Source organism: Symsagittifera roscoffensis, chromosome 2, assembly GCF_963678635.1.
Source record: "Symsagittifera roscoffensis chromosome 2, txSymRosc1.1, whole genome shotgun sequence".
Lineage (NCBI taxonomy): Eukaryota > Metazoa > Xenacoelomorpha > Acoela > Convolutidae > Symsagittifera > Symsagittifera roscoffensis.
In genome coordinates, this window is record NC_087063.1 from 85006721 (window position 1) to 85030016 (window position 23296).

A 23296-nucleotide genomic window follows, 5' to 3' on the forward strand; every position below is an offset into this window, starting at 1 on the left:
CGCACGCCACTGGTTAAATGCCTTGTTAAATTTAAATGTCATTAGAAACGGCAAAAAATTCGTTGGTATATCTTTTAAATTCAAGGCCGTTTTTCGCAATTTTCACATCTGGTACCACTATTGTTAGCCGAACTTTGGAAGAGGTGGTCCACACACGCTATCAATGTCATAGCACGGAATCCAATAAAAGATTTCAATGTCTACGCCTTACCACCGTGCTAAATTGGCACAATTAAAACATAGCCAACAGAAAGTTGGAAAAGAGTCAATAAACTCAAGCAAACAAAAAAAACTGAATTCTTTATTTAAAAAATCTCGAATTTCACAGACAAAATAGATGCCTTCAAAGCCCTGTGGATTTCTAGAACAATTTATTTTTGGCACTTTTTCGATTACATTGCACCAATTTGAGAAAAAAGCATCAAGATAATTTTTTTTCGCTGTTAAATCTGAAAATTAAATTCTTTTTTCGAAATTAGAAGTCGATCACGTTTTAACAAAGGAAAAGAAGTGAACTTGAAAAAAGTCAAACCGCGAAAAAATGAATTTGAGCGTGAACAAATGCTAAGACTTTTTTCTAAAAAAAATCGCCAAGACATTCCAAGAGTAATCCTACGTTCATTGACTCCAAAAAAAATCCAACTTTCAAACTCAAAGTCAACTGTATTTTAAAAACTTGCCTGAAATTGAAGGAGTCTATCTAATTACAAGAAACTGCTGACCTTTGACTGGATGAGGCAGTTAGTTTGTTGAGGATGGTTCCGAATCTGCCAATTTTTGAATCGAGGGGCGAGTGCAACTTCTCTGAGATGCTAAAAATGGATTGCAGTTCGTTGAGGATGTAGCCTCGTACCAGCTGTTTCTTTTTCCTCACTAAGTTGAACTTGTGCTGCACTCTGCTGAGCTTGCTCTTCACTTCCGACACTGTTTGTGAACAGATCTTGTTTTCCACACGCATACTCTCTCTGTTGAGCTCTAAAACAAACTAGCAATTAAATCATTCTTACTTCTAAATTAGCAGCCCAATAACACCTTAAAAGGTCAGATGTTTTTCATGAGTTCTTACAAACTGCCTGCAAGTTCATAAGTCAATAACTGGCGAACTCTTACTGCCTCACACTCGTGACTTGCGGCACACTTGTCACTAGGCTGTCTAAATTATCTCATTTCTTAATTCCATCTCAAATAACCACTTCAAATCTCCATGCTGCATTGCATCAACACACTCAACACAAGAATGCTGAAACTCAAAGCTATGTTAGCTATTCTTCTTCTTCTTCTTCTTTCTACTGAATATATCTCTGCAGTGTCGTCTTCTAAGGTCCTATCCGACTTCTGCCTCAACTCACTCCCTCAAACAGAGAACACGTTCCGCACACTTCCCACCGAGATTGGATACCTCAAATCATGTTGTGCCCAGCAGCCCCCTTTTCCCACTCAGAACGAGTGCTTCCAAACCACACTCGCTATCATTCCATTCGTCATGTTCAACCTGCAACACCTTCTGGCCCGGATTGAAACCTCGCGAGTGGCCCCAACCATAGTTAAGGCAGGCTGACCAACCAACTTCAGCAAAAACACAAACAGTCAATTCACCACCAAACTAACACTTCCAATTTGGAGGACATTTTTCGCTAAATTCATGGTGTTATAAAAAAAAATCGGATTTAAAGAAATCTCACTTTGTCGTGGAAACCTTTGGAGGAAACCTATACAAGACTTAACTTGTTTAATGGATGAAAACCAATAAATAACTATGCTAAGTTAGTATTGCACTTACAAATCAAAAGCAGTTCATTTATGACGTACGAGTAATTAAAGACAAGTTGGTCAAGCCTGAATGTTGGTCAGGCGAATAACATTGACCCGTACATGCTGGCGAGGAAACTGCACAGAGCGATAGATGGGTGGGGTACGGATGAGAACAGCATCATCAATGTCTTATCCAGCATCACTGGCAAGCAGCGCATACGAACAAGCATCAAGGCCTCTCTCTCTCTCTCTCTCTCTTTCCTTTTATAGACCCCTCCCCCTTCACACTATGGTCACAAAACTATACATCTAACTCCCTCCAACATCAATCAATCGGGTTGAGCCCACCACTCTTTAGGCGTAGATGGTGCCTATGGCACAATCTGCATTTTTCACGCGCTTTCAATACCTCAAAGAAAGCACGTAGGGGATCGGTTTAAATGAGCTAGGGATTTGAACGAGCTTTATCCATTACGTCTGTCGTATGCAATTAGCTATAGATAATCAACGCCAACTCAAACCCCATCTTTTGTTTAGTGCCATTCATGCCAATTGAATGATGCCAATTAACTTCCTAACACTGATCATACTTGCACGCATGTTTTCTCGTTCTTTGCTTTTGAACTATAAGAGGAAAGAGCTGTGCTGTGGCTTGAAGTACAAAGAACTGTTCAACTCCTACTTGAAGAGCGACTTGAGAGGAGACACTTCTGGCTCATTCAAACACTTGCTCATCGCTCTCATGTACTTCCCAGCAGAACACGACGCCTGGTTCGTCAAAAACACTTCTTATATTTACTCTTCACACTTTCCAAGTAACTCGAGTGGTGTAAGAACCATTTGTTAATGGAGCTGCACGGCTTCTCTCAAATCAAGCAAAGGGGGTCTATTCTCCTGATTGCGTTCTCTAATGTCACATTAAAGGCTGACACTTCATTGGATAATAATAGTCGGAGGGGGACTAGCATGGCCCTACTTCGGTGCCACTTAGCACGGAGTGGAACATTTCCAAATCCAGAGAGATCAAGTTATCATAAACAATTTCAAGAGAGCTGGCGTTTGAAGCCCTTCATCTATTACTAATGCAGCAAAAAGCTTTTGACATAGAAAATCTTTGCTTTTCAGGCTTGTTCGAGACGCAATAGCTCCGAGTGGAACAAAACATGATGTCCTAGTAAGAATTCATTTTTTGATTATTTCTCTCAAAAAACGTTGGTTTTCAAACAACCCGCAGATAATAACTGCAGTCATCGAATTGAATTCACTGAAACTAAGTTAAGTTGAACTCTAGCATGTGGGTGCAAATAGGCAATAGGGGGATGGTATTAGGTGGATGTTGTGGCAACGAGTACAGTCAATGAGATGCTGCATGTTCGCGAGGCCTACCAGAGGTTCTACAACGCATCCCTCGAAAAAGACCTGGCCAAGGAACTCAAGGGCCAAGGAGTCTACCGGGACACCATTCTCCACATGGCCACTCGCTACTCCAACCATGTCAACACTACATGGGCACAACAAATTGTGAGGCGAAGCAACCAAGCTTCAAAAGATCATATTTCAAACCTGGTTCGCGTAATCCGAGCTATTTACACAAGCTCAGTTGGAGGACGACATTCTTATTTCGCTCAGCGCTTACACACAACCATGGCCGGGGTGGGAACTAAAGACTCTGAGCTGATCGGACTGGTGACTTCAAGGGTCGAGCGAGATATGAAAGCAGTAGAGGAAAGCTACCTCGAACTATACGGACACAGTTTGGCTTCAGACTTGAAAGGAGATTTGTCTGGAGACACACTTAAACTGATGCTCAAACTCATTTGAAGACATAAGTGAACCACGTTAATGCTCTTTGAACTTCACGAATATTTCCTAATTCACGCTTTTATCATACAACAACCAATTAGAGAAAACTAGGTCAATGCAATTTTTCCGCATGGAAGAACTAAATACTAAAATCCACCTTTGAAACCAAGTTCTTCAAATTTTTTAAATTGTACATTTTTGTGATCGGAGAGCGTAACTTGTCCTCTTCCAGTAAATGAATGTGTCTTGAAGACAAATCGAAATTAAACACAGAGGCAAAACAGCGCATCGCAAACACTAGCGAGAACACAAAAAGCAGCTCTATTAAGTTCAAAAAGAAAGGTAGAAATAAGCATCGAATTAATAAAAATTCGACTACGTCTCGGATTTGATCTGCGACTAAGAGATTATGAGTGTCAAGCACTAATCACTCAGCCACGGACGCTCAATAAATTACAAACACTAGCCACAAAAAAAGCAGAGAACAGCTGCTATGAAACTTCCAATGCTACAGATCATTTGGCTTCAGACTTGAAAAGAGATTTGTCTAGAGACACACTTAAACTGATGCTAGAACTCATTTACAGATATGATTGAATACCGTTAAGACCCTTTGAAAATCAAGAATCTTTTCTGATTGACACGTTTATGATAAAACAACCAAACTTAGCCCATCGAAGATTGGAAAAGAGTAATGAACGCAAGTAAACATAAAAAACACCGACTTTGTGGAAAAATCCCAATTTTCGAATTTCAAAGAAAAAAGATGCCTTTTAAGCTCTTTCAGTTTCTAGAACGATTTATGATTGGCGCTTCTTTAATAACATGAACCCATCTAGAGAAAACTGGATCAACAGGTAAGTTTTCATTCCGCTGGAATCTAAAAACTAAATTCCACTTTCGAAACTAGAAATTGTTCACGTTTTCTCGCGCAATTTCCACGTTCATATTTGGAGATTGCTATTTACGTTACTTTCAGCAGATGAATTTCAATTGAACTCAAAAAGTGCATTCATATATGCATCAATATGTATGAATGCACATCTGTAATTATTAGAGCATTTTAAGACTTTTTTCCTGAATAAACAAAAAACTCACCAAGACCTATATAAGAGTCTTTTCTACGTTCATTACTCTTTCTTAGATAAAATGGGTCAAGAAGTATTTTTCTTAATGGGAGACCTAAATACCAAAATCCACCTTTGAAAGAAAGTCCTTCACAATTTTCAAATTTTTTGGACCATTTACACTTTTGTAACCGGAGTAATTTCTCGTCTTCCAGAAAACGAATAAATCAAGATTAAACCCAGAGGCGAAGCTGCGCTTCGCAAACACTAGCGAGAACACGGCCAAACTCAGCTCTATAAAGTTCAATAAAAGGTAGAAATAAGCCTCGAATTAGTAGAAATCGGGCTACGTCTCGGATTCGATCTGCGACCTAAAGATTATGAGTCTCACGCACTAACCACCCAGCCACGGACGCTTAATAAATGACAAACAATAGCCACACATAAAGCAGCGAACAGATGCTATGAAATTTCTAATGCTACAGATAGTGATTATAGCAAAAGAGCCACAAAATAAGTGAACGCTTTTATTTGCGAGTTAGGTTAGAAAAAAAGAAGTTTTGTACTACTACTACTACCTTACTCTTCGCAAGATCGCTAGTGTAAACAGCAAAACTTCCTGAAAAAGTACAAGAACTAAATAAGTGTTGGTCAAAATAGGTGTTCATTGACACTTAAACAACGTGATTTTTGCAGAACATGTGATAGTGTTGAATAGGAGAAAAGCACCACCAACCGATATGTGAGAGCTCTCGTCTTTTCTCCTCCTGAGAGAACTTGAAGTTCTGATTCTCACAAATGAGTCTGGTCTTCTCAGCCATCATGGTATTCGTCCTGCCAGACAAATACTCGATCCGTTCCAACTTCTTCTGCATGCTCTCAAACTGCCCAATTAAACTGTTCACTTGCGCTAATAAACTATTCCTCTCCTTTCGCTTCTGCTGCACTACTAATGCGTTAGTGTGAATCAGTCGCAATCTGTGGTCGTCTAGCACTTTGAATTTGTCTTGGGTGAAGTTCACCTCACTCAAGTGCTTCAGCAGCGGAGGTTCGATTTTCGGATAGATGGTAGAACTGTTGAAAGCACCAATATTTTGGATAGAGTCTAAAGAAACCATTTCATTTTCACAGCTTTTGAGATTGGGTTAAGTCGAACTTCTAGATATCAAGACATAATTCAACAAAACAGTATTGATTTTTTGAGTTTTAATTAACATCAATTTTTAGCAAGCTCTAAATCCTCTTTGTGGCTCATTTTTTGTTAAATTCAAACAAATGTAAAAAAACACATTTTTCTAAAGACAACTGTCATTAAAAGAACTTATTGGACTGCTTTTCAACAGCACAGAGTTCATCGAAAACTTCAAACATTTCATGACGAGACGACATGACGTTCACTCGTGGAAAAACACAACATTTAACATTAACACACGAACATTTAGCAGTAACAATTGGAATGTTCAGAAATCTCCATGACACAATGGGAGCCGAGAGATGATGCAACAGATAACATACCTGGACTGCAATAGTATGAGTCATTGAAGACCAACACTAGACTGTTGGGTTTGAACTGCAGCTGGGACAGATAGTAGATGGAGGAGCCCACGAACTCAGTCGGCTGCAAGTCCATCATCTCCATGCTTCCTCCACTCTGTATGGAGGAGCCAATGAACAGCAGCTTGTCAATGTCTATTTTCCACCAGTGCAGCCCCACCTCACTTTCATGTTTCGTGAAATGATACAAATTGCTACATTTCTATGTTTGCTCTCGACTTCGCCCAAAACAACAATGAGTTCTTTGGATCTACTTAACAATCCCCCCCACTATGGTGCCTACTTAAGAATCTCCACCCCTATAAATAAATACAGTAAATTAGCACAAGAGCTTGTATTGAGAATTCGAATTTTGCTGCATTCTGTTTGGTCAAAAAATCGACCATTTTGATCTACTTAACAATCTCCCCCCCCCCCCCCTCCTTTCTTGAAACGGTGGAGATTGTTAAGTAGATCCAGTTCTTTTATGGTGAACAAAATATTCAGACAAAATAATTTTTGCGACATCATGAAAAGTGTACTATTTTTCCAGCTCTTATTGTTATTGGTTATCTTAAAACAGCAATAAAAATCAGAAAACAATAAAACACCAACAGAAATGAAACCGAAATCAATTGTAAGTATAGCGTAGTTTTGCGACCCTGGACATGCACCATCTATTGTATCATTTCACCTGTTTCCATCGCACAACTCAAGAAGAAACGACTTGGTAGACAACAAATTGTCATATTCTGTGTCTGATAACTTGAAGTTTCTGTAGATGAAATCTTTTCGCTTGTCTAATTTCCTACTATAATGCAACAAACTGCCAGATAAAGACTTGAAGCAGACGTTGATGTGTTTCGAGTGATTTCCTCTAGTCTGCAGACAGGAGACATTGCGGAAGATGAGTTCTGAGATGCTTCGCATTCGTCGCTGGTATAGAATGCCCTCGAAGTGAATGCCCAAATTGTGACGCCTGGGCGCACAGCGCACATCACTAACTATTTGCATCAAACAATCTGAAATAATTCACAACTGAATTTTGAAAATTTTAAGGAACCAGTCTCAAAAAATCTTTCCATATCTAATTTCTGACGCTTTCAAATCTATAAGAATTTATGCCTCAAAGCTACTCATAAAACGAAATTTCAAAAAATTTCCAAAAAATCGAATGTTCCAAAAATATGTGCCAAAATTTGCAATATAACCGACTTGTCGTCAAGTATTGCCATTTTGCTTTGAAAGTCTTAGGTTTTAATTGTACTGTGAGTTTGACGAATCTAGCCTTTTAATTAGCAAACAAAGCCTCAAAAAGAAAATGTTGTATCTCCAACGCTTTATTCAGATTCAAGGAAATGCAAGCGTACAGGAAGAGTGAGATTTGGATTAATCAAATAGTCCGAATCCCATGTCATCGTCTGATTCTTCCTCAGATTCTTCTTTCTTTTCCTCCTTCTTTTCGACGGCTGCGCCTGCGTCACCAGAAGCAGCTGCGCCACCAGAACTGGCAGCAACTGCCCCACCTCCGGATGGGACTGAAGCCAGTTTGGAAGATCCAGCGCTGATCAATTCCTATAATGGAAACTATCACTGCAAAAAAGGCACTTAAGGAACACAAAAATTTAAATCGCGGTGCTAGTTTACTTTTTTTGGTCCCTCAAAATTGCTGTGATCCTTAATAAAAAACATAGATACAGTATTTGGGTTCATTCGCACAGCAAGCATCTTAATTTCCCTATCTTGATGACCCAGCTGGCTTAGTTATAGCTTAATAATAATAATAATAATAAACAAGGATTTAGACATAAAGCCATGGGGCTAAAATGCCCCGCGTTGGGAGTTTTAAACTGAGTTTTATAGTTTCTTTGAGTTTACACAGCTATTGCAGCAGTTTATTCTCCATGTGCATGGGACACTTTCCTCATATTTACTGATGAAATATATCCAGAAAACGTTTTTGAGGCTTGATTTGAGTCTTTCGTATTTCATCGCAAACAGGTCTTCTTCTTCCTGAGTCTGTAAAATTTTGTTTGCTAGTATAGGTGTTCTGTGCCAGAAATTGCTTTTCGATTTTTCGTAATGATAATTTTTATGCGCTAAGTTATTTTTCGTTGATCTTCTTGTTGGGGCTGTAGATTCTTTGAACTGAACAAATTGTCTCCAATGGAAGTTGTATTGGTCGTTTATTATTTTATGAAGCAAGAGAATGTCGTGCATTTCGTGGTAGAGAGACAGTGGAAGCAGGTTTAATCTAATCAGTCTGTCTTTATAGTTGATGTTGTTACATGACAGTATCCAACGTGTAGCTTTTTTTGGACATCTTCAATAATTTTTAATTCACACTTATTTGCTTTCCATATGGGTGAGCCATATGACACAATTGGGGTTACATATCCACAGTAGGAGTTCAGTTTCATTTTTAAGCTCGCTGATTTTGAAATATTTCTTTTAATTAAAAATAAGCAGCCTATTGCTTTTTGGGCTCTTTTTTTTGCGTGTGCTGACCAGTTTAGGTTGTTGGTTATTTGTATACCAAGGTCTTTTTCTGAACAGGTTTTTTCAAGTATATGGTCACCGAGATACATGTTTAGGTCAAGTTGGGGGTCTTTGAATATTATATTGCGACATTTGTTCAAATTAAGACTCATGGAATTATCTTTGCACCATAAGTTGATCGTGATTAGGTCATGTTGGAGCAGGGAAGGGTTCGTTGCAACAATTTTATAATCGTCTGCGTAACCATAGCACGAGTTGGTGAGTGATGACGGTAAATCGTTGATGAATGTAATGAAGAATACTGGCCCTAACAGTGAGCCTTGAGGTACGCCGCTACTAACTTCAAGATGGCTGGATACTGCCGCACCTATTCGTACTTGCTGTTTTCTGTTGGTTAAGTAGTTTGCTACTAGTTTAAGTGCGTTTCCTGATATGCCAAATTTATTGAGTTTATATATGCACAAGTCGTGAGGAACTTTGTCGAAAGCCTTTTCGAAGTCTAAGTATATTGCCTGTAGAGACTTGATATTAGGGTTATCAAAGTCATCATAGATTTTGTCGAGGAATTGGAGCATTTGCAGAGTTGTCGATCGTTTAGGACAGAAGCCAAATTGGCTGTCATGGATTTGCGAGAAGATCTTTGGTAAGATTTTAAGGAAGATCAGTTTCTCTAAGACTTTGGATACTGCAGTTAGCAGGCTGATGGGCCTGTAGTTTGTGACCGATTGCTTGTTTCCATTTTGAAAAGTTGGGATAATTTGGCTAAGTTTCCAGATCGTTGGAAATGTTGCTTTGTTGGTGATGGTGTTATAAATCAGTTTTAGAGATGAAGTTATGCTATCTGCTAAATTGGTTAGGACTGTGTTACCGAGTCTATCTGGTCCTCTTGCTTTTTGGAGGTTTAATGTTTTAAGGATGTCGTATATCTCATTTTCAGAGAAATTGAAGCATTTGATTGAGCCAGGTAATTCAGCTATTGGTAAAATGTTTTCATTCTGTTTAATGTTAAAAACGCTTACGAAGTAATTGTTTAGAAGATTAGCTTTACCGTGCTCTGTTGATTCGGTTTTTTCATTCCAGTACATTGTTTTTGGAGTACTTGAGTTTTTTTCGTATGCTTTTAAAGTATTTTTGGAGCTTTGAGAAATTTCTGCCCTTGAAAGTTGATTCTTCGAAATTTTTCTGATCTAATTCGGATAAATGATCTACAAGGTTTTTAAGTCTTTCAAGATTGCGGTTATTAGTATGAGTATTTTTAAAGACTACTTTTTTTGATGCTGTGTTGAGTCTTTTGATAATATTGGAGGTTTCAGGTGTGATCCAAGGTGCTAGGTACATACGGTGTTTGGTCTGTTTTTTCATGTGTTTTTCTAGTGCTATATATAGCCAGAGGTACCATGAGTTGATTAAGTGGTCAATGTTAGAGTAGCAGTACGGTTGAAATGGGTGTTCCAAAATGTATTTGTTTAAAGTAATCCAATCGACGTTGTTTAATGAGAAGACACCAAAGTCCAGAAAGTCGGATCCGTGTTGTATGGGAGTGGCTTTTTTGTCATTGTGTGTAAGAGATGATATCGTGATTAGAAAAAGGGTTGTGGTCTGATAATTCTCTTTCTTGGTGTGAGAAGTGTTTTTTCATATGGTTGTCTATCGTGGTGTTTAAAATAATGTCGGGGTTGTTGCAAAGGACAATATCTAATTGGTCATGAAGGGGTTCGATAAACTGTTGAAAGTTCATATCAGTAAAAGTCTGCAGTACTAATTGTTCGTGTTTTTGGGTTGATTGCAAGGTTTGCCAATGCTTATTAGCGAAGTTGATGTCACCAACCAATAAAATATTTGGGCATTGAAATTCATTTGAGTAGTCAGTTAGCATATTCAATAGTTTGTTGAAGTCATCTGTGGATAGCTTATATTTGCTTTCGTTCGGGGCACTGTAGATACAGCATAGGATGAGAGGTGTCGGAGTGTTAAGGAGGAGTCCAACGCAGTCCGTAGTGTGTATTTCAAGTTTTGTGAAAGCTAGGGATTGCTTAACAGCAATAAGCACGCCCCCGTGTTTCGATTTTGTTGAGTTGGTAGGTCTATCACATCTAGTTATTATGTGTGCAGGCAGAAAAAGCGCGTTGTCAGGGATATTTTCAGTTAACCAAGTTTCGCTTAAGCAAATGATGTCATAATCATTCGATAGTATTATATTGCTAAGTTTCATACGTCTATTTATATCCAGTATACTTCGTGTATTGAATGACATAACATTCAGCGATTCTAGTCAGTTGTCATTTCTAGTCTGAGTTGTGCTGTTTTCCTCCGGTTTAATTGTAACTTTTGTCCAGGTGTCGTCTACTTTTTCATGCAGTTCTAGGTTTCTGATTCGAAGATTTTTGGGGTTTTTACCACTGCTGATGAGATTTCTACGTTCTCTCAGGATGGCGTTTTCCAATTTCATTTCTTCGACTGAGAGTTCCTTACTTATGAAGACATTTTTGTCATAACTTTTGAGGGCCGGTGTTGATGATAGTATCAAGTCTATTTCTCTTGGACAGGTTACTCGTACCAGTATAGTTCTGTGGTTTGCTCGTTCTTCGCTGAACTTTCCCACACGCTTGAGATCAGTGATATTGCATTCGAGGTTTAAGAATTTCATGATTTTATTTACCTCATCATAGTCATGGTCAAGTCTTTTTCTTCCATCTCTTTCCTTGATCTCGGGGACCCCTCTTATTCTCAATCCTTTGCTCAGGGGTTTGATTATGTTTTGCGCCGCTACTTGTGACCAGGTTTTACCCTGTTCTGCTATTGGCAGGCTTTGGATGGGATCTTTAATATTTTCCATTTTTGTCGAGACTTCGGCTACTACTTTACTTAGTTTTGAAATTTCTTCTTCAATTTTTTTGATGTTTTCACTTTTGTCATGTGATGCTGTGCTTCTGATTACTTGATCTCTTTTTCCGTTGGACATACAGGTATTGCATATCAGTAGTGCGTTGTTACCAAGTTCCAGTATTCCATTGAGTGCAACGGTCGAGAGGCCAGTGCAGACAACTTCAAGGTGCATAGAGCAATTACAGGTGATGCAATTGTATATTGGGTCATTTTCGTTTATGGGTTTCTTGCATGTTTTGCAAGATTTTTTTTTGTCCTTTGACATTCTCAGTTTTATTTATGTTTACGTCCTCTTATCTCTGTGGAAACTGTGTTTGGGGATGAAGGTTTAGGTAGTGTACTCGAGTCCTCAGGGTGGTACCTAAAGGGCGCCGGTTGAGGACTGAAGTATCAGTGTTAGGGTTATGAAAACAGTTGTTTGGGACCTTAAGGGTACTTGATGACTAGCGGGAGAAAACGGTTTTATTTATAGATGTGAATTCACAAAGACATCAAATCTGGCGATACCTAAAGGGTATCAATAGAAAATTCAGTCTCTGTGAAAATGATGACACCGACAAGTGTTGTTGCCGCAGTGGTATATATTCGAGTAGCCCTCGCTATCAGTTTTTACACAGAACTTCTTGTAGATGATCTTCTTTTTCAAAATCGTTTGGAGACTCGCAAGCGATGCTGTTGTTAAATGCACTTCGTCGGAAGATAGAACAGTTTTGGTGGTTATTCCTTTCGATATACCGCGATATCGCCAGAGTTCTTCCTTTTTGCGAAGAATATCGTTTACACGTTCCGTTCGGGCTGGTCTTCCGAGTCTGGGTGGTAGAGCGATAATGAAAACTTTATTGCAACGTTCTGTCAACCGTAGGCCAAGTTGGGATAATTCTTCAGCAACGTCTTCGGGTGTTCTCATTGAGTCTTTTTTGTCTTTCGTAAACAGATCGTTCGCACCAATGAATAGAGCTATAATATCGTATTCGTTCCTGCGGGCAAGAAGTTTAGAACATCAGCGATACCTGCACCAGGAAGGCTGAGGATATTGAAATTTGGGAAAGTTAGATTTTTCAATTGTGAGTCTCCGATCAACAAGTGTTGCGACGACGATTTCTTGAATATGTGAAATCTCATTGGTTTTCACCCATCCACGGCTAGGAACGGACGGGACTTTTTTCGTTTCGAATAAGGTGTTCTTGTTCCTAGCTACAACTTTTCTATTTAATAAGTTTATATACCGCGATATCGCCAGAGTTCTTTCTTTTTGCGAAGAATATCGTTTACACGTTCCGTTCGGGCTGGTCTTCCGAGTCTGGGTGGTAGAGCGATAATGAAAACATTTTGTCTATTTAATAAGTTTATCTTGTCTATTTAATAAGTTACCAGCGGGTACGAATTTGGTTACCAGCCCCATAGTCTAGCTTCGAATCCCGCGCTTGCTTTTATTTTGAAGAAATAGGCTGGAGCAATCATCTAAACTAGTTTTCTCACTGGACATAAGTAAACTTGCACCTAAATCGCCTTATTTTGCTGTACTAAACGGATCGACGAGGCACACCCCTCAGACAAAACGTAATTCAACGTAAAAAAAACTAGCTCACACATCCGCGACCTGCTGTTTGCATTGTAATCGTACCTTTGATGACTATGATTTGGTAATTCAGTTTTTATCCAATAAGAGCGCATACTTCTTTACAGGGGCAGTTTTTAAAAATGATTTCTATTTAGAATTATTTTATTTTAAACTATATTTCTAATTATGTTTACCTCAATACTTTTTCCTTCTAGCTTTCCTAGAACAGTTCCGAGAAGTTTATCATCAACTTCAGCCCCAATTGCTTCCAAAACAGCGGTAACATTTTGTTTGTTGAGATTCTTTCCGCCCAATTGGACAAGCATACAAGCTGCAAGATATTTCATTTCCGAAACTGTAAAGAGAAGAAAAACAAGTCAGAGCATATTGTTTTCAAAGCAAACTCAAATACATGGACAGACGCGAGTTCTTACCAGACAACAAAACATTCGCTCACTCTGATCTCACAGGCGCGGTCGGCGCCAATACATGTTCATTTCGGCATAGAACTTTTAGATCGTTACCGCTTAGGGTGATGTCCCATTTGTAACAACGTTAATTTGTACCAAAATCAAAAATATCGGTCCCATTTGTACCAAAATTATTCAACTCGATTTCCGATTGGTCGAATTGTGAGCCAACGAATTATTACATTAATTTTCTACTGTTCAAACAGAAAAAAACTAAACAGCAGAATAGTGACCGCCGCAACCGCGCCAACGTGTTGCGAGCTTGCCAACAGAAGGTTGGACTCTATACGAAAATTAGAGCCAGTTATCGCCGCAAAGCGGCGACGCGCTTCCACCGGTGACCTTCAACCAAGAGCTTAAAATTGTCGGCTTAAAATTGTCGGATAAATAACATTTGTAAATTGATGTTTTATCGTCATTTAGAGTAGTTTATTGTAAAAATCCTGACGATGCACATAGTTGCGAAAACGTTTGAAATTTACTTTTTAGCAAAAATTTCTTCAATTTTACTTGTAAATTCGTGATAAACCAAAAAGCGAAGAGCTTGAAATTCAAATTGTTTTCCCATTAAAGGGCCAGTATAAAAATTTTTAATGATTTTCATCAAAGTATAGAGAATTTTTATAGTGTTTTTTTATCGATACGAAAAAAATGGCCGATTTTTATTTGAGTTACCGAAATGTTTCATATTGTAGCAGCTAGCTCCCTGTTCCACAGCATCAACACCCTTAACACAGGGGGAAAAAGCAATACGAGAGCCTTGTTACAGCAATTCCTGGCCTATCCCTTAATAACAACTTGCTGAACCAAGGAAAGAACCTCCGACGACTACTGGAAGACAGTCCACTGAAGGAGAAAAAAGTGGTTGTGTGGCACGACGTGGTGAACAACACCATTAGCAGCCACAGAATAAACAACTATCGCCCAGCCGGTGTCGAGGAGCTGACAAACTATTTGAAGACGAAGAAGCAGCAGATATTGGCGATCGTTTATTGCAGAAGGGAAGCCCCACTTGTTTAGTCAGCTTCTCGGTACAGGGGTGCTCATTATTCCAGCTACAAAACGACTGTAACATTCGTCTACTGCAGTCACACATGAGGCTTAAGAAAAATAGGCCCTATAACCACTGGCTCAAGGGTCAGGGACACTATCTCTTGTGTTTTTCTACCTCAAGAACGGTCGGAGCCAGTTCGGTTCGCTTGTGACATGAGACTACGACCCGTTACAGCTTAAAGGCTACTACTAAAATATCCCCCCACTCTAGAATTAGAAACGTCCCCATACTTAGGTCTCTAGATACCCAAAATACATGAACGCCGTTAAAAACCGGGTTGGAACAATCCGTTAAGTTACTTTTTATTAGACAGTGGAACTTTGATCCATTTCAGATGGATCAACCTAAAACTCGCCTTACCTCAACATAACAATCATAAAACACACTCTAGAAATTTAAATTAAGGACTCACATGTTGATGCGCTCAAGCACAGGAAGTAATTAAATGGGTGAGCAACTCTAGAATTAACTAAAGTAACTAGATAAGTTCAATGTTTATCAGTTTGAATGGTAAGGGTAAGTTTGAACTCAAGAACGAAGTTTTATGTGGACCATTGGGACACTCAAGCTGTCCACCTTTCCGTCGAAGGTTCACTCTGGTTCAGTTCGAATAATTACTCTCTCGGGAATACTCTGTCTTCTATTTCAGATAGGACAGCTCTACTCTTGTTCACTATGATGGAAATTGCGAATAGCAATTTCCCACTCGTTTTTATCTGACAACTTTCCTGCTCTTGTTCTAAAATTGTTCTCCTTTCTTTTTCTGATTTTCAGTTATCGCGAGAAAATCGTGCATGACATGTTCCATTCGAAATTTTGAAAAATTAAATTTCACTCCAAAATCAAGTGTTTTCTGCTCTTCTCAAGGTCAAACTTCCAAATATGACCGACTGGCACATACTCCCCGGACTCGAGATCGATGTCCTCATCGCGTGCTGTTTTCTGCCAGTGAGTCCCAGAAAACCGAGTGTTGCTCAAGATACAGTGCCAGTGGTCATTTACAGAAGTTTGCAGCAGACTTAAGCTTATCTACACCCCAAAATTCACAGCCATGTAAAATTTTCACACTATTGCTAAACAGCAATCAAAATCTGCATTTACCTGCACCTTTGAATTTTCGCTTTTCAAGCCAATCATTTAAAAATCTCTTTTGTCCTATTCAATCAGGAAATTGTCATGCAGCATTTTGATTTATATAATAAATATAGTATATTAGTAACAATATTTGCTTTGTTAAAATTTCTTTTTCGTGAATCCAAGTTTCACTCGGATTCACACTCAAGCCCCCTTTCCCTCTCAAGACTCAAGATCCATCCGATTTGCCCATTCATCTCGTACTCTTCGCCTTGGAGGTACTGCATCCTGAAGTGCTAGATGCGGCAAACTGTCTCAACAGTTCCTCTTCATCATCGGAACTAATCACAATCTCCTCCCAAGCCTTCAGCTGTTCATAGGATCGCATCCATTCTCTCTGCTCCTGCAATCTCTTTGCTTGGTTGGGTAGTGCCTTCACCCTAGCTTCTCGGTTCAAGCAAAAGGAGTTGTGCAGGCTCAAGCTCACGTTCTTCGCCAGGTCTTCCTCTAGTATCGACTCCCTCGCCTTGGTATTGTCTCTAGACATCTTACCCACTCTCTTCCATCCCGTCGTGATCGCATTACGATGGGTTAGCAGGGGTCTCTTGAAAGCTTCCGGCCCAATCTCGGCCTGGAACTGTCGATACTCCTTTTGATGTTTTCTCATGTGATCTTTCGTTGCCCTGTACAACCAAGACGTCAGTGTCGCCCGAAACCATGGAAAGTACCTCAAGCGACTCCATACGTGCCTGACTTCCGTCGGTATGGCGAATACTTTGCACGCAGTCTCAAACAACTCGAGTCTCCTGCTGTAGTCTATCGCGTATATTGACTCAGCCGTTGGCGTCGTCGCCTCCCGATACTTCGTTATATTCTCTTCTATCCATCTCAGAGCTAACATCGTACTCACTACTAAGAGCGTCACCTTCTGCCGGTGATCCGGTAGTCCGATCGACCGAATCTCTTCCACATCCCACACCAGGCAAAGGTTCTTGTGATCTGGATACCACACCGTTTGTGCCAAACAGTGGCATGGGCATTCCCCATGAGAGATCTCAATGCTCCTGAGATTACGCTCCCCTGAGGCTTCCAAGAGAGGCTCAAGCTCCATCATTTTCTCGTGCATCGTGTCGTTGTCTTCCAGGTTCGGAGTACTTCCCACAGGTTTCCCGATCACGTTTTGTCTCTCGTGATCGCTCGTGTTTTCTCTTTCCAACTTCAGAAGATCTTCTCCCCAGATTTCGCTTAAGTCATCTCTCAATTCTTTTGGTACTGTCCCTTTGATTTTTCTCAACAACTTGTGCGAGTGATGCGACATCCGAGCCAACCTCACACACTTGGGCACTGAGAAGGCCTTGTCCACCAGTATTCTCTGGCTGGACACTTCCATCATCGCCATGTGTAGCGGGTAGTGACTTCCGCACAAGTTGGCCATCATTGACCCTATCAGCGATTTCGCGTTCAATGGCAAGCCATAAGCTTCGCTCAGGGGAAATCCCATTTCCGCCTCAAGACCAACTTTCCAGCTCCGGATGTGTTTTTGAGTCACCTGCAACACCCCGGGCCATGATTCTACGCTCAACGCCGTCACTAAATGATGTTCAGACTCCAGTCTCTCCAGTGCCTGCAGACCACACATTCTCGAGAAGAATCCGAGAGCTGTCGCTATATTCACCGTGGTTCTCGCGTAACATTCCGCTATTATTTGCACTTCACTTTTCTCCCTTTCTGTGATGTCTTCGAACCAAGTGACCAGGTCTTCTTTTTGAAACGACAGTACTCTGACGCATGACCGTCCATCGCAGATGTGCTCTCCGTTCCCACACGTCGAATCCAGACAGCTACCCGGCTCCAATTTCTTTGCTGACCCGGGGTCGCTCGTCCTTTCGCTTGGCTCTTGCATCTGGGGTGTGATTAGCTTATGTAGCACACTCAACTTCGCCAGATCTTCATCTTCCGTTGGTGCTAACCTCACTCGCTCGGTGGTTTCCTCGATTAGACTCGCATGGGGATGTGGACACCAGGAGGGTCTTAGTAGCTTCCATATCACTCCCAAGTTCGTGGTTAACAAGCCATCTCCACCGCCCATGTTCACTTCAACTCTCTTGTTTGAGCGCGGTATGCTTATCACCTCTGGTGTTTTCTCAAGAATCAGGCCCAGGCTCGGCCCCTCTTTCTCCACCGCGTCTATCTCCATTATTCTTTCTGTCCAAAACTTCAGTAGCTCCGCTACCTCATGGTTTCTGTGGGCTCCTCCAGCTTCCGAGTCTAAGAAGGGATTGTAGGCTATTCCCATCACTCCAGACACATATTGGTATTCCCCCTTCTCACTGAGTCTCGAGTACTGTTCTGACGAGGCCAGGTTACGGTGAACATCATGTTCTTCCTCGAACTTCTTATTAGAGAACCTCCGTACCTCGTCCAGCTTTCGATGGTTCTCTAAGGATAGTCTGGAACCATCTTCTTTCTCTATTCCTGTACTCTGATATACGTTCAAGATGATCGTTGAGACTCTTCTCTCCATGGTTTTACTTCCACTTGCTCTCTGGTGGCATGCCAGGATGGTGCTATCAGACATCATTGACATTGTCCATCTCAAGAAACATGTGGCATCTTTTCTCCTAGCCAGGCTCAAGCCTGAATTGTCCCTGGCCACGTGTTGCATCAGTGCCTGATACACCTCTAGCTTCTTGCTTCCCAACTTCAGCCTGTCATACGAGGTCAATGTCTCCAACTCTATTCCCACCAGACTCCAGGTGAACACTAATTGTCCCGCAGTTCTAACGAAGGGATTCGCCATTAGTGGCGGTGCTGATGAGGATGTTCTCATCGCCTCTTCAAAATGATCCTTCAACAAACTCTGCCAGGACCTCTTCAGATGACTTGCCATCTCTATCTTATTAACCTCGGCTTTTTGCTGGGTGGCCCAATTGCGTCGCCTGCGAGCTATTCCACTGTCCAACTTCTTCAAGCAGTCCTCCATTTCCTTCAATGTTTCGAGGGCCACCCACCACGTCCGGGAAGTGTTCCTCGTCTTGTTCCTCTCCAATGGATCACTCGTCACTTGTTTGCCCATGTCCTGATGTGCCTTCGAGATCCATTCTTTGCCGATCTCCACTTCCCCTACCTGTCCGTTCGTTGAACCTCTCTTCACGTTTACCTTCTGAGGCTTGAAGTCTTCTTCTGACGTCGAACTGGTGGACACCTCTATTTCCGTTTCTACTTCAAGTGGTTTCCTGAGCTCCGAGCTATTCTTGTATGCCGCCGTCTTGCATCGGGCCAAAACGATGGGCGCCGTCTCTCTCAAGTTTCCTTCCGAAACAGCATCCACTGAAGGACTACCCCATCCTTCCACTTCTCTCTTCCTCTTGCGAGTCTTCACATCTCTGCTCGAGGGTGTTGTGGCTATCATCATTGATTCGACCTCTCCATCCACTCCTTCCAACTCTTGCCTCCCCCCTGCTCGAGCCTTAAGGATATTAGTACTTTTAATCATATTACTAGTCCCAACCTTATCCCTTTTTATATCATCAACCATTTTATCCACAGTTTTTTGTTTCAGAGTAGAGCTGTCCTCACATTTCTCTTTTCTAGTCTTCGATCGTGCGTTCCTCAGCTCCACTAGCTTGTTCAGCAGCTCTTTTCTTGCTTTCTCATCCAGGCCCGTTCCTATCAGGAGCGGTTCCCCGAATCTCACTACTGCGTCCCACAGTTCCTTCTTGAACTTGTCCAGCGTCGTCTCGCTGCCCACTTCTCGATTGAATTCCTCCAGGAACTCCTGCCAAGCGTCATCCTCGAGAGATCCCAAGAATATGTCCCTGTTCCCTTCGAACGTGTTCTTCTCCCTTTCCTCCGAGCTCAAGAGTAACATCCCCATATTGAAGGTCTCACCTGCCAATGGCAACTCTAGGTTCTTCCGCGGAGACGGAATCAGGGGTGGTGTGGCAGTATCTGCCCAATTCTCCTCGCTCAAATCTTTCAACAGCTCTTGAGTGGTGAGCTCCTCCCCTGATGGCCCTGGTTCAGGCGTATTCCCCACTTCCATGTCTTCACCAGCTTCACTGAGAGTTTCATCCATACTCTCTTCTTCTGACTCATGTCTCCTTCTCTCGAGAATTTTCTTAAATCGGTCCTCGACGGGTCCGCTCCTCTTGTCTCCAGGTGTGTCCACGGACAGTGGTGATGGTGTCGCAGGATCCAGCTTTTTGTATTCCGTCAGTGCTACGTGCAGTTGACCTGCTGCATCTAGTTCTGTTCCTTCCTGTCTTATTTCCACCTGTTCCAAGCCATAGGGCGCCTTATATTTTCTCGTGGCAAATTTCATGTCGTCCACCAGTGCGACGTGCCCCTCCATCACGATCATCCTGCCATCATCCCATATGGGCAACATGTTCTCAAGTCCCTCCTTCTCAAGAGTTCTCAAGACCTTCCTCACCTCATACCCTGGGGGCTGCGAACCTCTACTCTTTTTCGCTTGCGTCGTCCACGAGTTTACCTTCATCTCGCTGGTATGGAAGTAGACCGCCGCCGTGTAGCCAATGAACAGGGGGTCCCAGCCATCAGTGAAATCCTTCTGCATTTCCTCCGCCGTCATCCTCGCCATTATGGAGGGAACTACCAAGGGACTATTCATTCCTAAGGTCATCCTCCTGACTATTGGGAACTCAGGCATGGTGGCCGGGAGGATTTCTTTCTCCATTATGGTCTCCAGCTCCCTCTTCACCAGTGCGAAGCACTCCTTCCAGGCAGGAATTCTCAAGATTTCTCGTCCGTCCGCCGTCAATGGGTTCAAGTTCCAGAATTTGGGATACATTTCAATGGGACCCTCTCGCTTGCCTCCCATTCTACATTGCATTTGACCCCTGAAGTTGCACACTATCAGCTCGGCATCTTTCACCTTTCCAAAGAGTACCGTGTTGCTCATTCGCGCCCTGAGCACCTCCTGCTGACACCAATTCAGCGATGTACCATCCAGTACGCTGATGAGACTCAAGTGCGTCACCGAGTGACGATACGTTATCACCAGGGGATCTGGAAACGCGTACGTCACTGCTGGACCATAGATGCAGGTCACCACCTCCTCTAGACCCCGGATTATCCCCATTGGGTCCGACCTCATTGCCAGGCACAGGTCCGTCAACAGAGGCATCCCTCTGTTCGCCTTCTCCCATTCTTCTCTCGAGGTTGGGTTCTCATCTTCACCCGTCATGTATCGATTCTGCATCATGAGGTATTGCACCAGCAGTGTCTTCAACCCTGCGGCACACTTGTAGGAGCTGGTTTCAATACTCGTGTGGACTCTCCCCATAGACAGAGGTTCTCCATATTCCATTAACCGATGAAACGACACCAATTCCCCATGGGTCAAGAGTACTAGCGCCAGATACCCATCAACTCGAAGTGTCTCCACTCCTCGACTAAACATGTATGCTGGGCCCATGTTGAACAAGTACCTGGGGTAGACCAAATACAGGGCCAAGAGCAGGCTGATGGGCATGCCCAGTATCTCCTGCACGAAGGCTCCAAAGATAGTCGCCGTGGTACCGAATACTCCTGCCAAGAATTCCTTCTCCCAGCAAGGACTCAAGAACTTGAGAAACTCGTAATCCCTCCGAGTCTTCAATTCGCCTTTGGCGTGCTCTCTCCAGAACCCTGCGATTGTCACTTCATTGGCGGCCGAGACAAATCTAGCCACCGTCATGTCTCTTACCTCGGCCAGCTCCAGTTGCTTCTCTAGGAAACTCCAGATTTGTTTCACGAGGAGTGGTGCTTCTTCCCTCGTTTTATTCGTGACGTTCTCCAGCCTTGGTGTCAGGAATGGCCACCAGCCATTCTCCTGAGTCAAGCGATATTTCATCAATTCTAACTGTTTCTCCGTCTCGACCACATTTCTCCTCTCGTTGCTGGGACCTCTAGACTTGCTGGTGGAATTTGCGACTTTCACCTCCATAAACCGGAACCACAGGCTGGCCGTCAACTGGTTTATCGCCGGGTGGTCGTCCCCGATGACTGGGCTGAACTTGAGTTGTCTAGCAAAGTTCGATATCTCTAGCAAGAGTACCTCATCCAATACAATCAGGACGTCGGCCAGTCCGTAAAAGCCCCTCAGTGCATGAGATATGTCAGCCCATGCGGCCGGCAATTCTGATTTGTAAAGCCTCAAGTTCAATGGCTCCAGCTCTCGATTGGGGGCTGCCATCAGAATCCGCCATTCACTCCCTTCTGCTATCAGGATCAAGACCGCGTACACGAATTGTAGGGCGGGTGGCATATTTGCGTATCCCGGGGATGTGGTAAACACCACCTTCGTCTTGGACCCAAATCTCGAGGCTACGTTCTCTTGTACCTCATTCATCGCCGCAAATAACGCCTGAATAGCCTCCCATATCTTCTTTGATGTCGGAATCTCCTTGCCCTTCAGTTGCTCAAGAAGTCCCATCGCGTGCAGGTGATCATTCATTCCTGCAAACATTAGCAGCTCAGGTTCACAGGGCATCTCCGACTTTATCGCCACCACTAGAGTCAACATCTGGTTCAATTCGGCTCCTGGCAAGGAGTATACCAGAGTCTCCGGCCAGAACAACTTGGGAGACGTTCCTTCGAAGTCCGATCCCGCCACAATGACTACTCTTGCAGCAGCTGGATCTGCTCTATCATAAACTGCCAGAGTTTTGGCCAGTTGGGTGCCACCACAGGGCTTCCCGTACCTGGGATCTTCTGCCAACTTCCGACCTTCGTAAGCGGCATCAGGCAATTCCATTCCCCCCGGATTGAGTAGCTTGTCTACCACCTTCAACTGCGCCGGTGTTGCCAACCTGATCCTAGCGATGCCAGTTCGGTGCTTGGGAGGTTCTGTTATAAGTCCAGGACCCCCCAACAGTTTGAGAGGCCTGTAGTTAATGGGTCCCATGATCGTTTTTGTGGGAATTCCAGTCAGGTCTGTGGTCTCCATTAACTTCACTCTCGAGAAGTGCGCTTCGTGAGCTTTCAACCAGTCTATGCAATGATGTCTATTCAAATCCTCGTGCGACACTCGTTCGATCCCCAGGGTTTCCGCCAACTCTCGTCTGCATTCCAAACTCTCTAGATCCAGTTCCTTCACCTTCTCAGGATATCTCAAGCGGGCAGTCTCCATAGACTTCTTTTCTCTCCTGCCATCTGCCACCACCACAGAGGACATCGCCGAGCCCGGAGGTGTTGATGACTCTACCTCCTCCGACTCCATTGGCGTGGCACTCTGCAATCGGGTCTGATTGCTCCTTGAACTGTCTCTAGTATCAATTCTCGCTCCCAAGCGACCAGCCAAGGCCCTCGAGGCAAGGAATGGTGGGTTGGGAGGTGGTCCTAAAGTGAATTGGGCTGTCTCCAGCAGGTCCGCCTCTAGCGTGTTAATGTGTTCCTGGAAGACGTCGTTCAGCCACTCCGCTCCCCTTGGCCTATCGAAATGGATTCCATCTTTTGAGGTGTCTTCAGGGAATCCCTTTTTCTCCATACGTTCTGCTATGTCCAACAGCCTGAGAGGAAGCACACTCTTCCGGTGTATGTCTCGGATCATCTTGTTCAGGCTCCGCACCTTCTGGTTCATCTCTAGGGCGTG

At 42.7% G+C, this 23296-nt stretch overlaps 4 protein-coding genes across 5 annotated transcripts in view; 1 reads left to right on the forward strand and 3 right to left on the reverse strand.

Moving 5' to 3' along the window:
* The window catches only part of LOC134840032 (nucleoplasmin-like protein ANO39), a 254422-nt gene extending 241660 nt beyond the window's left edge, over nucleotides 1-12762 (reverse strand). Inside the window, exon 1 of the mRNA XM_063855659.1 lies at nucleotides 12746-12762. The gene's annotated coding sequence lies outside the window, so the exon portion shown is untranslated. The remainder of the gene's footprint in view (nucleotides 1-12745) is intronic.
* The window catches only part of LOC134840729 (uncharacterized), a 28606-nt gene extending 15844 nt beyond the window's left edge, over nucleotides 1-12762 (reverse strand). The window contains exons 1-5 of the mRNA XM_063856740.1: nucleotides 12745-12762; nucleotides 6850-7176; nucleotides 6138-6340; nucleotides 5359-5727; nucleotides 723-975 (exon numbers count right to left, since the gene is read on the reverse strand). Of these exons, the coding sequence (XP_063712810.1) occupies nucleotides 723-975; nucleotides 5359-5727; nucleotides 6138-6340; nucleotides 6850-7169 (1145 nt within the window). The 5' untranslated portion in view covers nucleotides 7170-7176; nucleotides 12745-12762. The remainder of the gene's footprint in view (nucleotides 1-722; nucleotides 976-5358; nucleotides 5728-6137; nucleotides 6341-6849; nucleotides 7177-12744) is intronic.
* On the forward strand, nucleotides 1120-3637 carry LOC134839595 (annexin A8-like). The gene is made up of 5 exons (XM_063855200.1): nucleotides 1120-1549; nucleotides 1852-1986; nucleotides 2411-2523; nucleotides 2878-2926; nucleotides 3082-3637. The coding sequence occupies exons 1-5, from the start codon at nucleotides 1205-1207 to the stop codon at nucleotides 3571-3573; spliced, it is 1134 nt and encodes a 377-aa protein (XP_063711270.1). The 5' UTR covers nucleotides 1120-1204; the 3' UTR covers nucleotides 3574-3637.
* LOC134840733 (large ribosomal subunit protein P2-like) overlaps nucleotides 7480-23296 on the reverse strand; it is a 167304-nt gene continuing 151487 nt past the window's right edge. The window contains exons 2-3 of one of the 2 annotated variants that reach the window (XM_063856746.1): nucleotides 13296-13452; nucleotides 7480-7730 (exon numbers count right to left, since the gene is read on the reverse strand). In XM_063856746.1, the coding sequence (XP_063712816.1) occupies nucleotides 7545-7730; nucleotides 13296-13448 (339 nt within the window). In that variant the 5' untranslated portion in view covers nucleotides 13449-13452 and the 3' untranslated portion in view covers nucleotides 7480-7544. Of the gene's footprint in view, nucleotides 7731-13295; nucleotides 13483-23296 lie in introns of those variants that run through there. The other variant, XM_063856745.1, reaches the window with a different exon arrangement.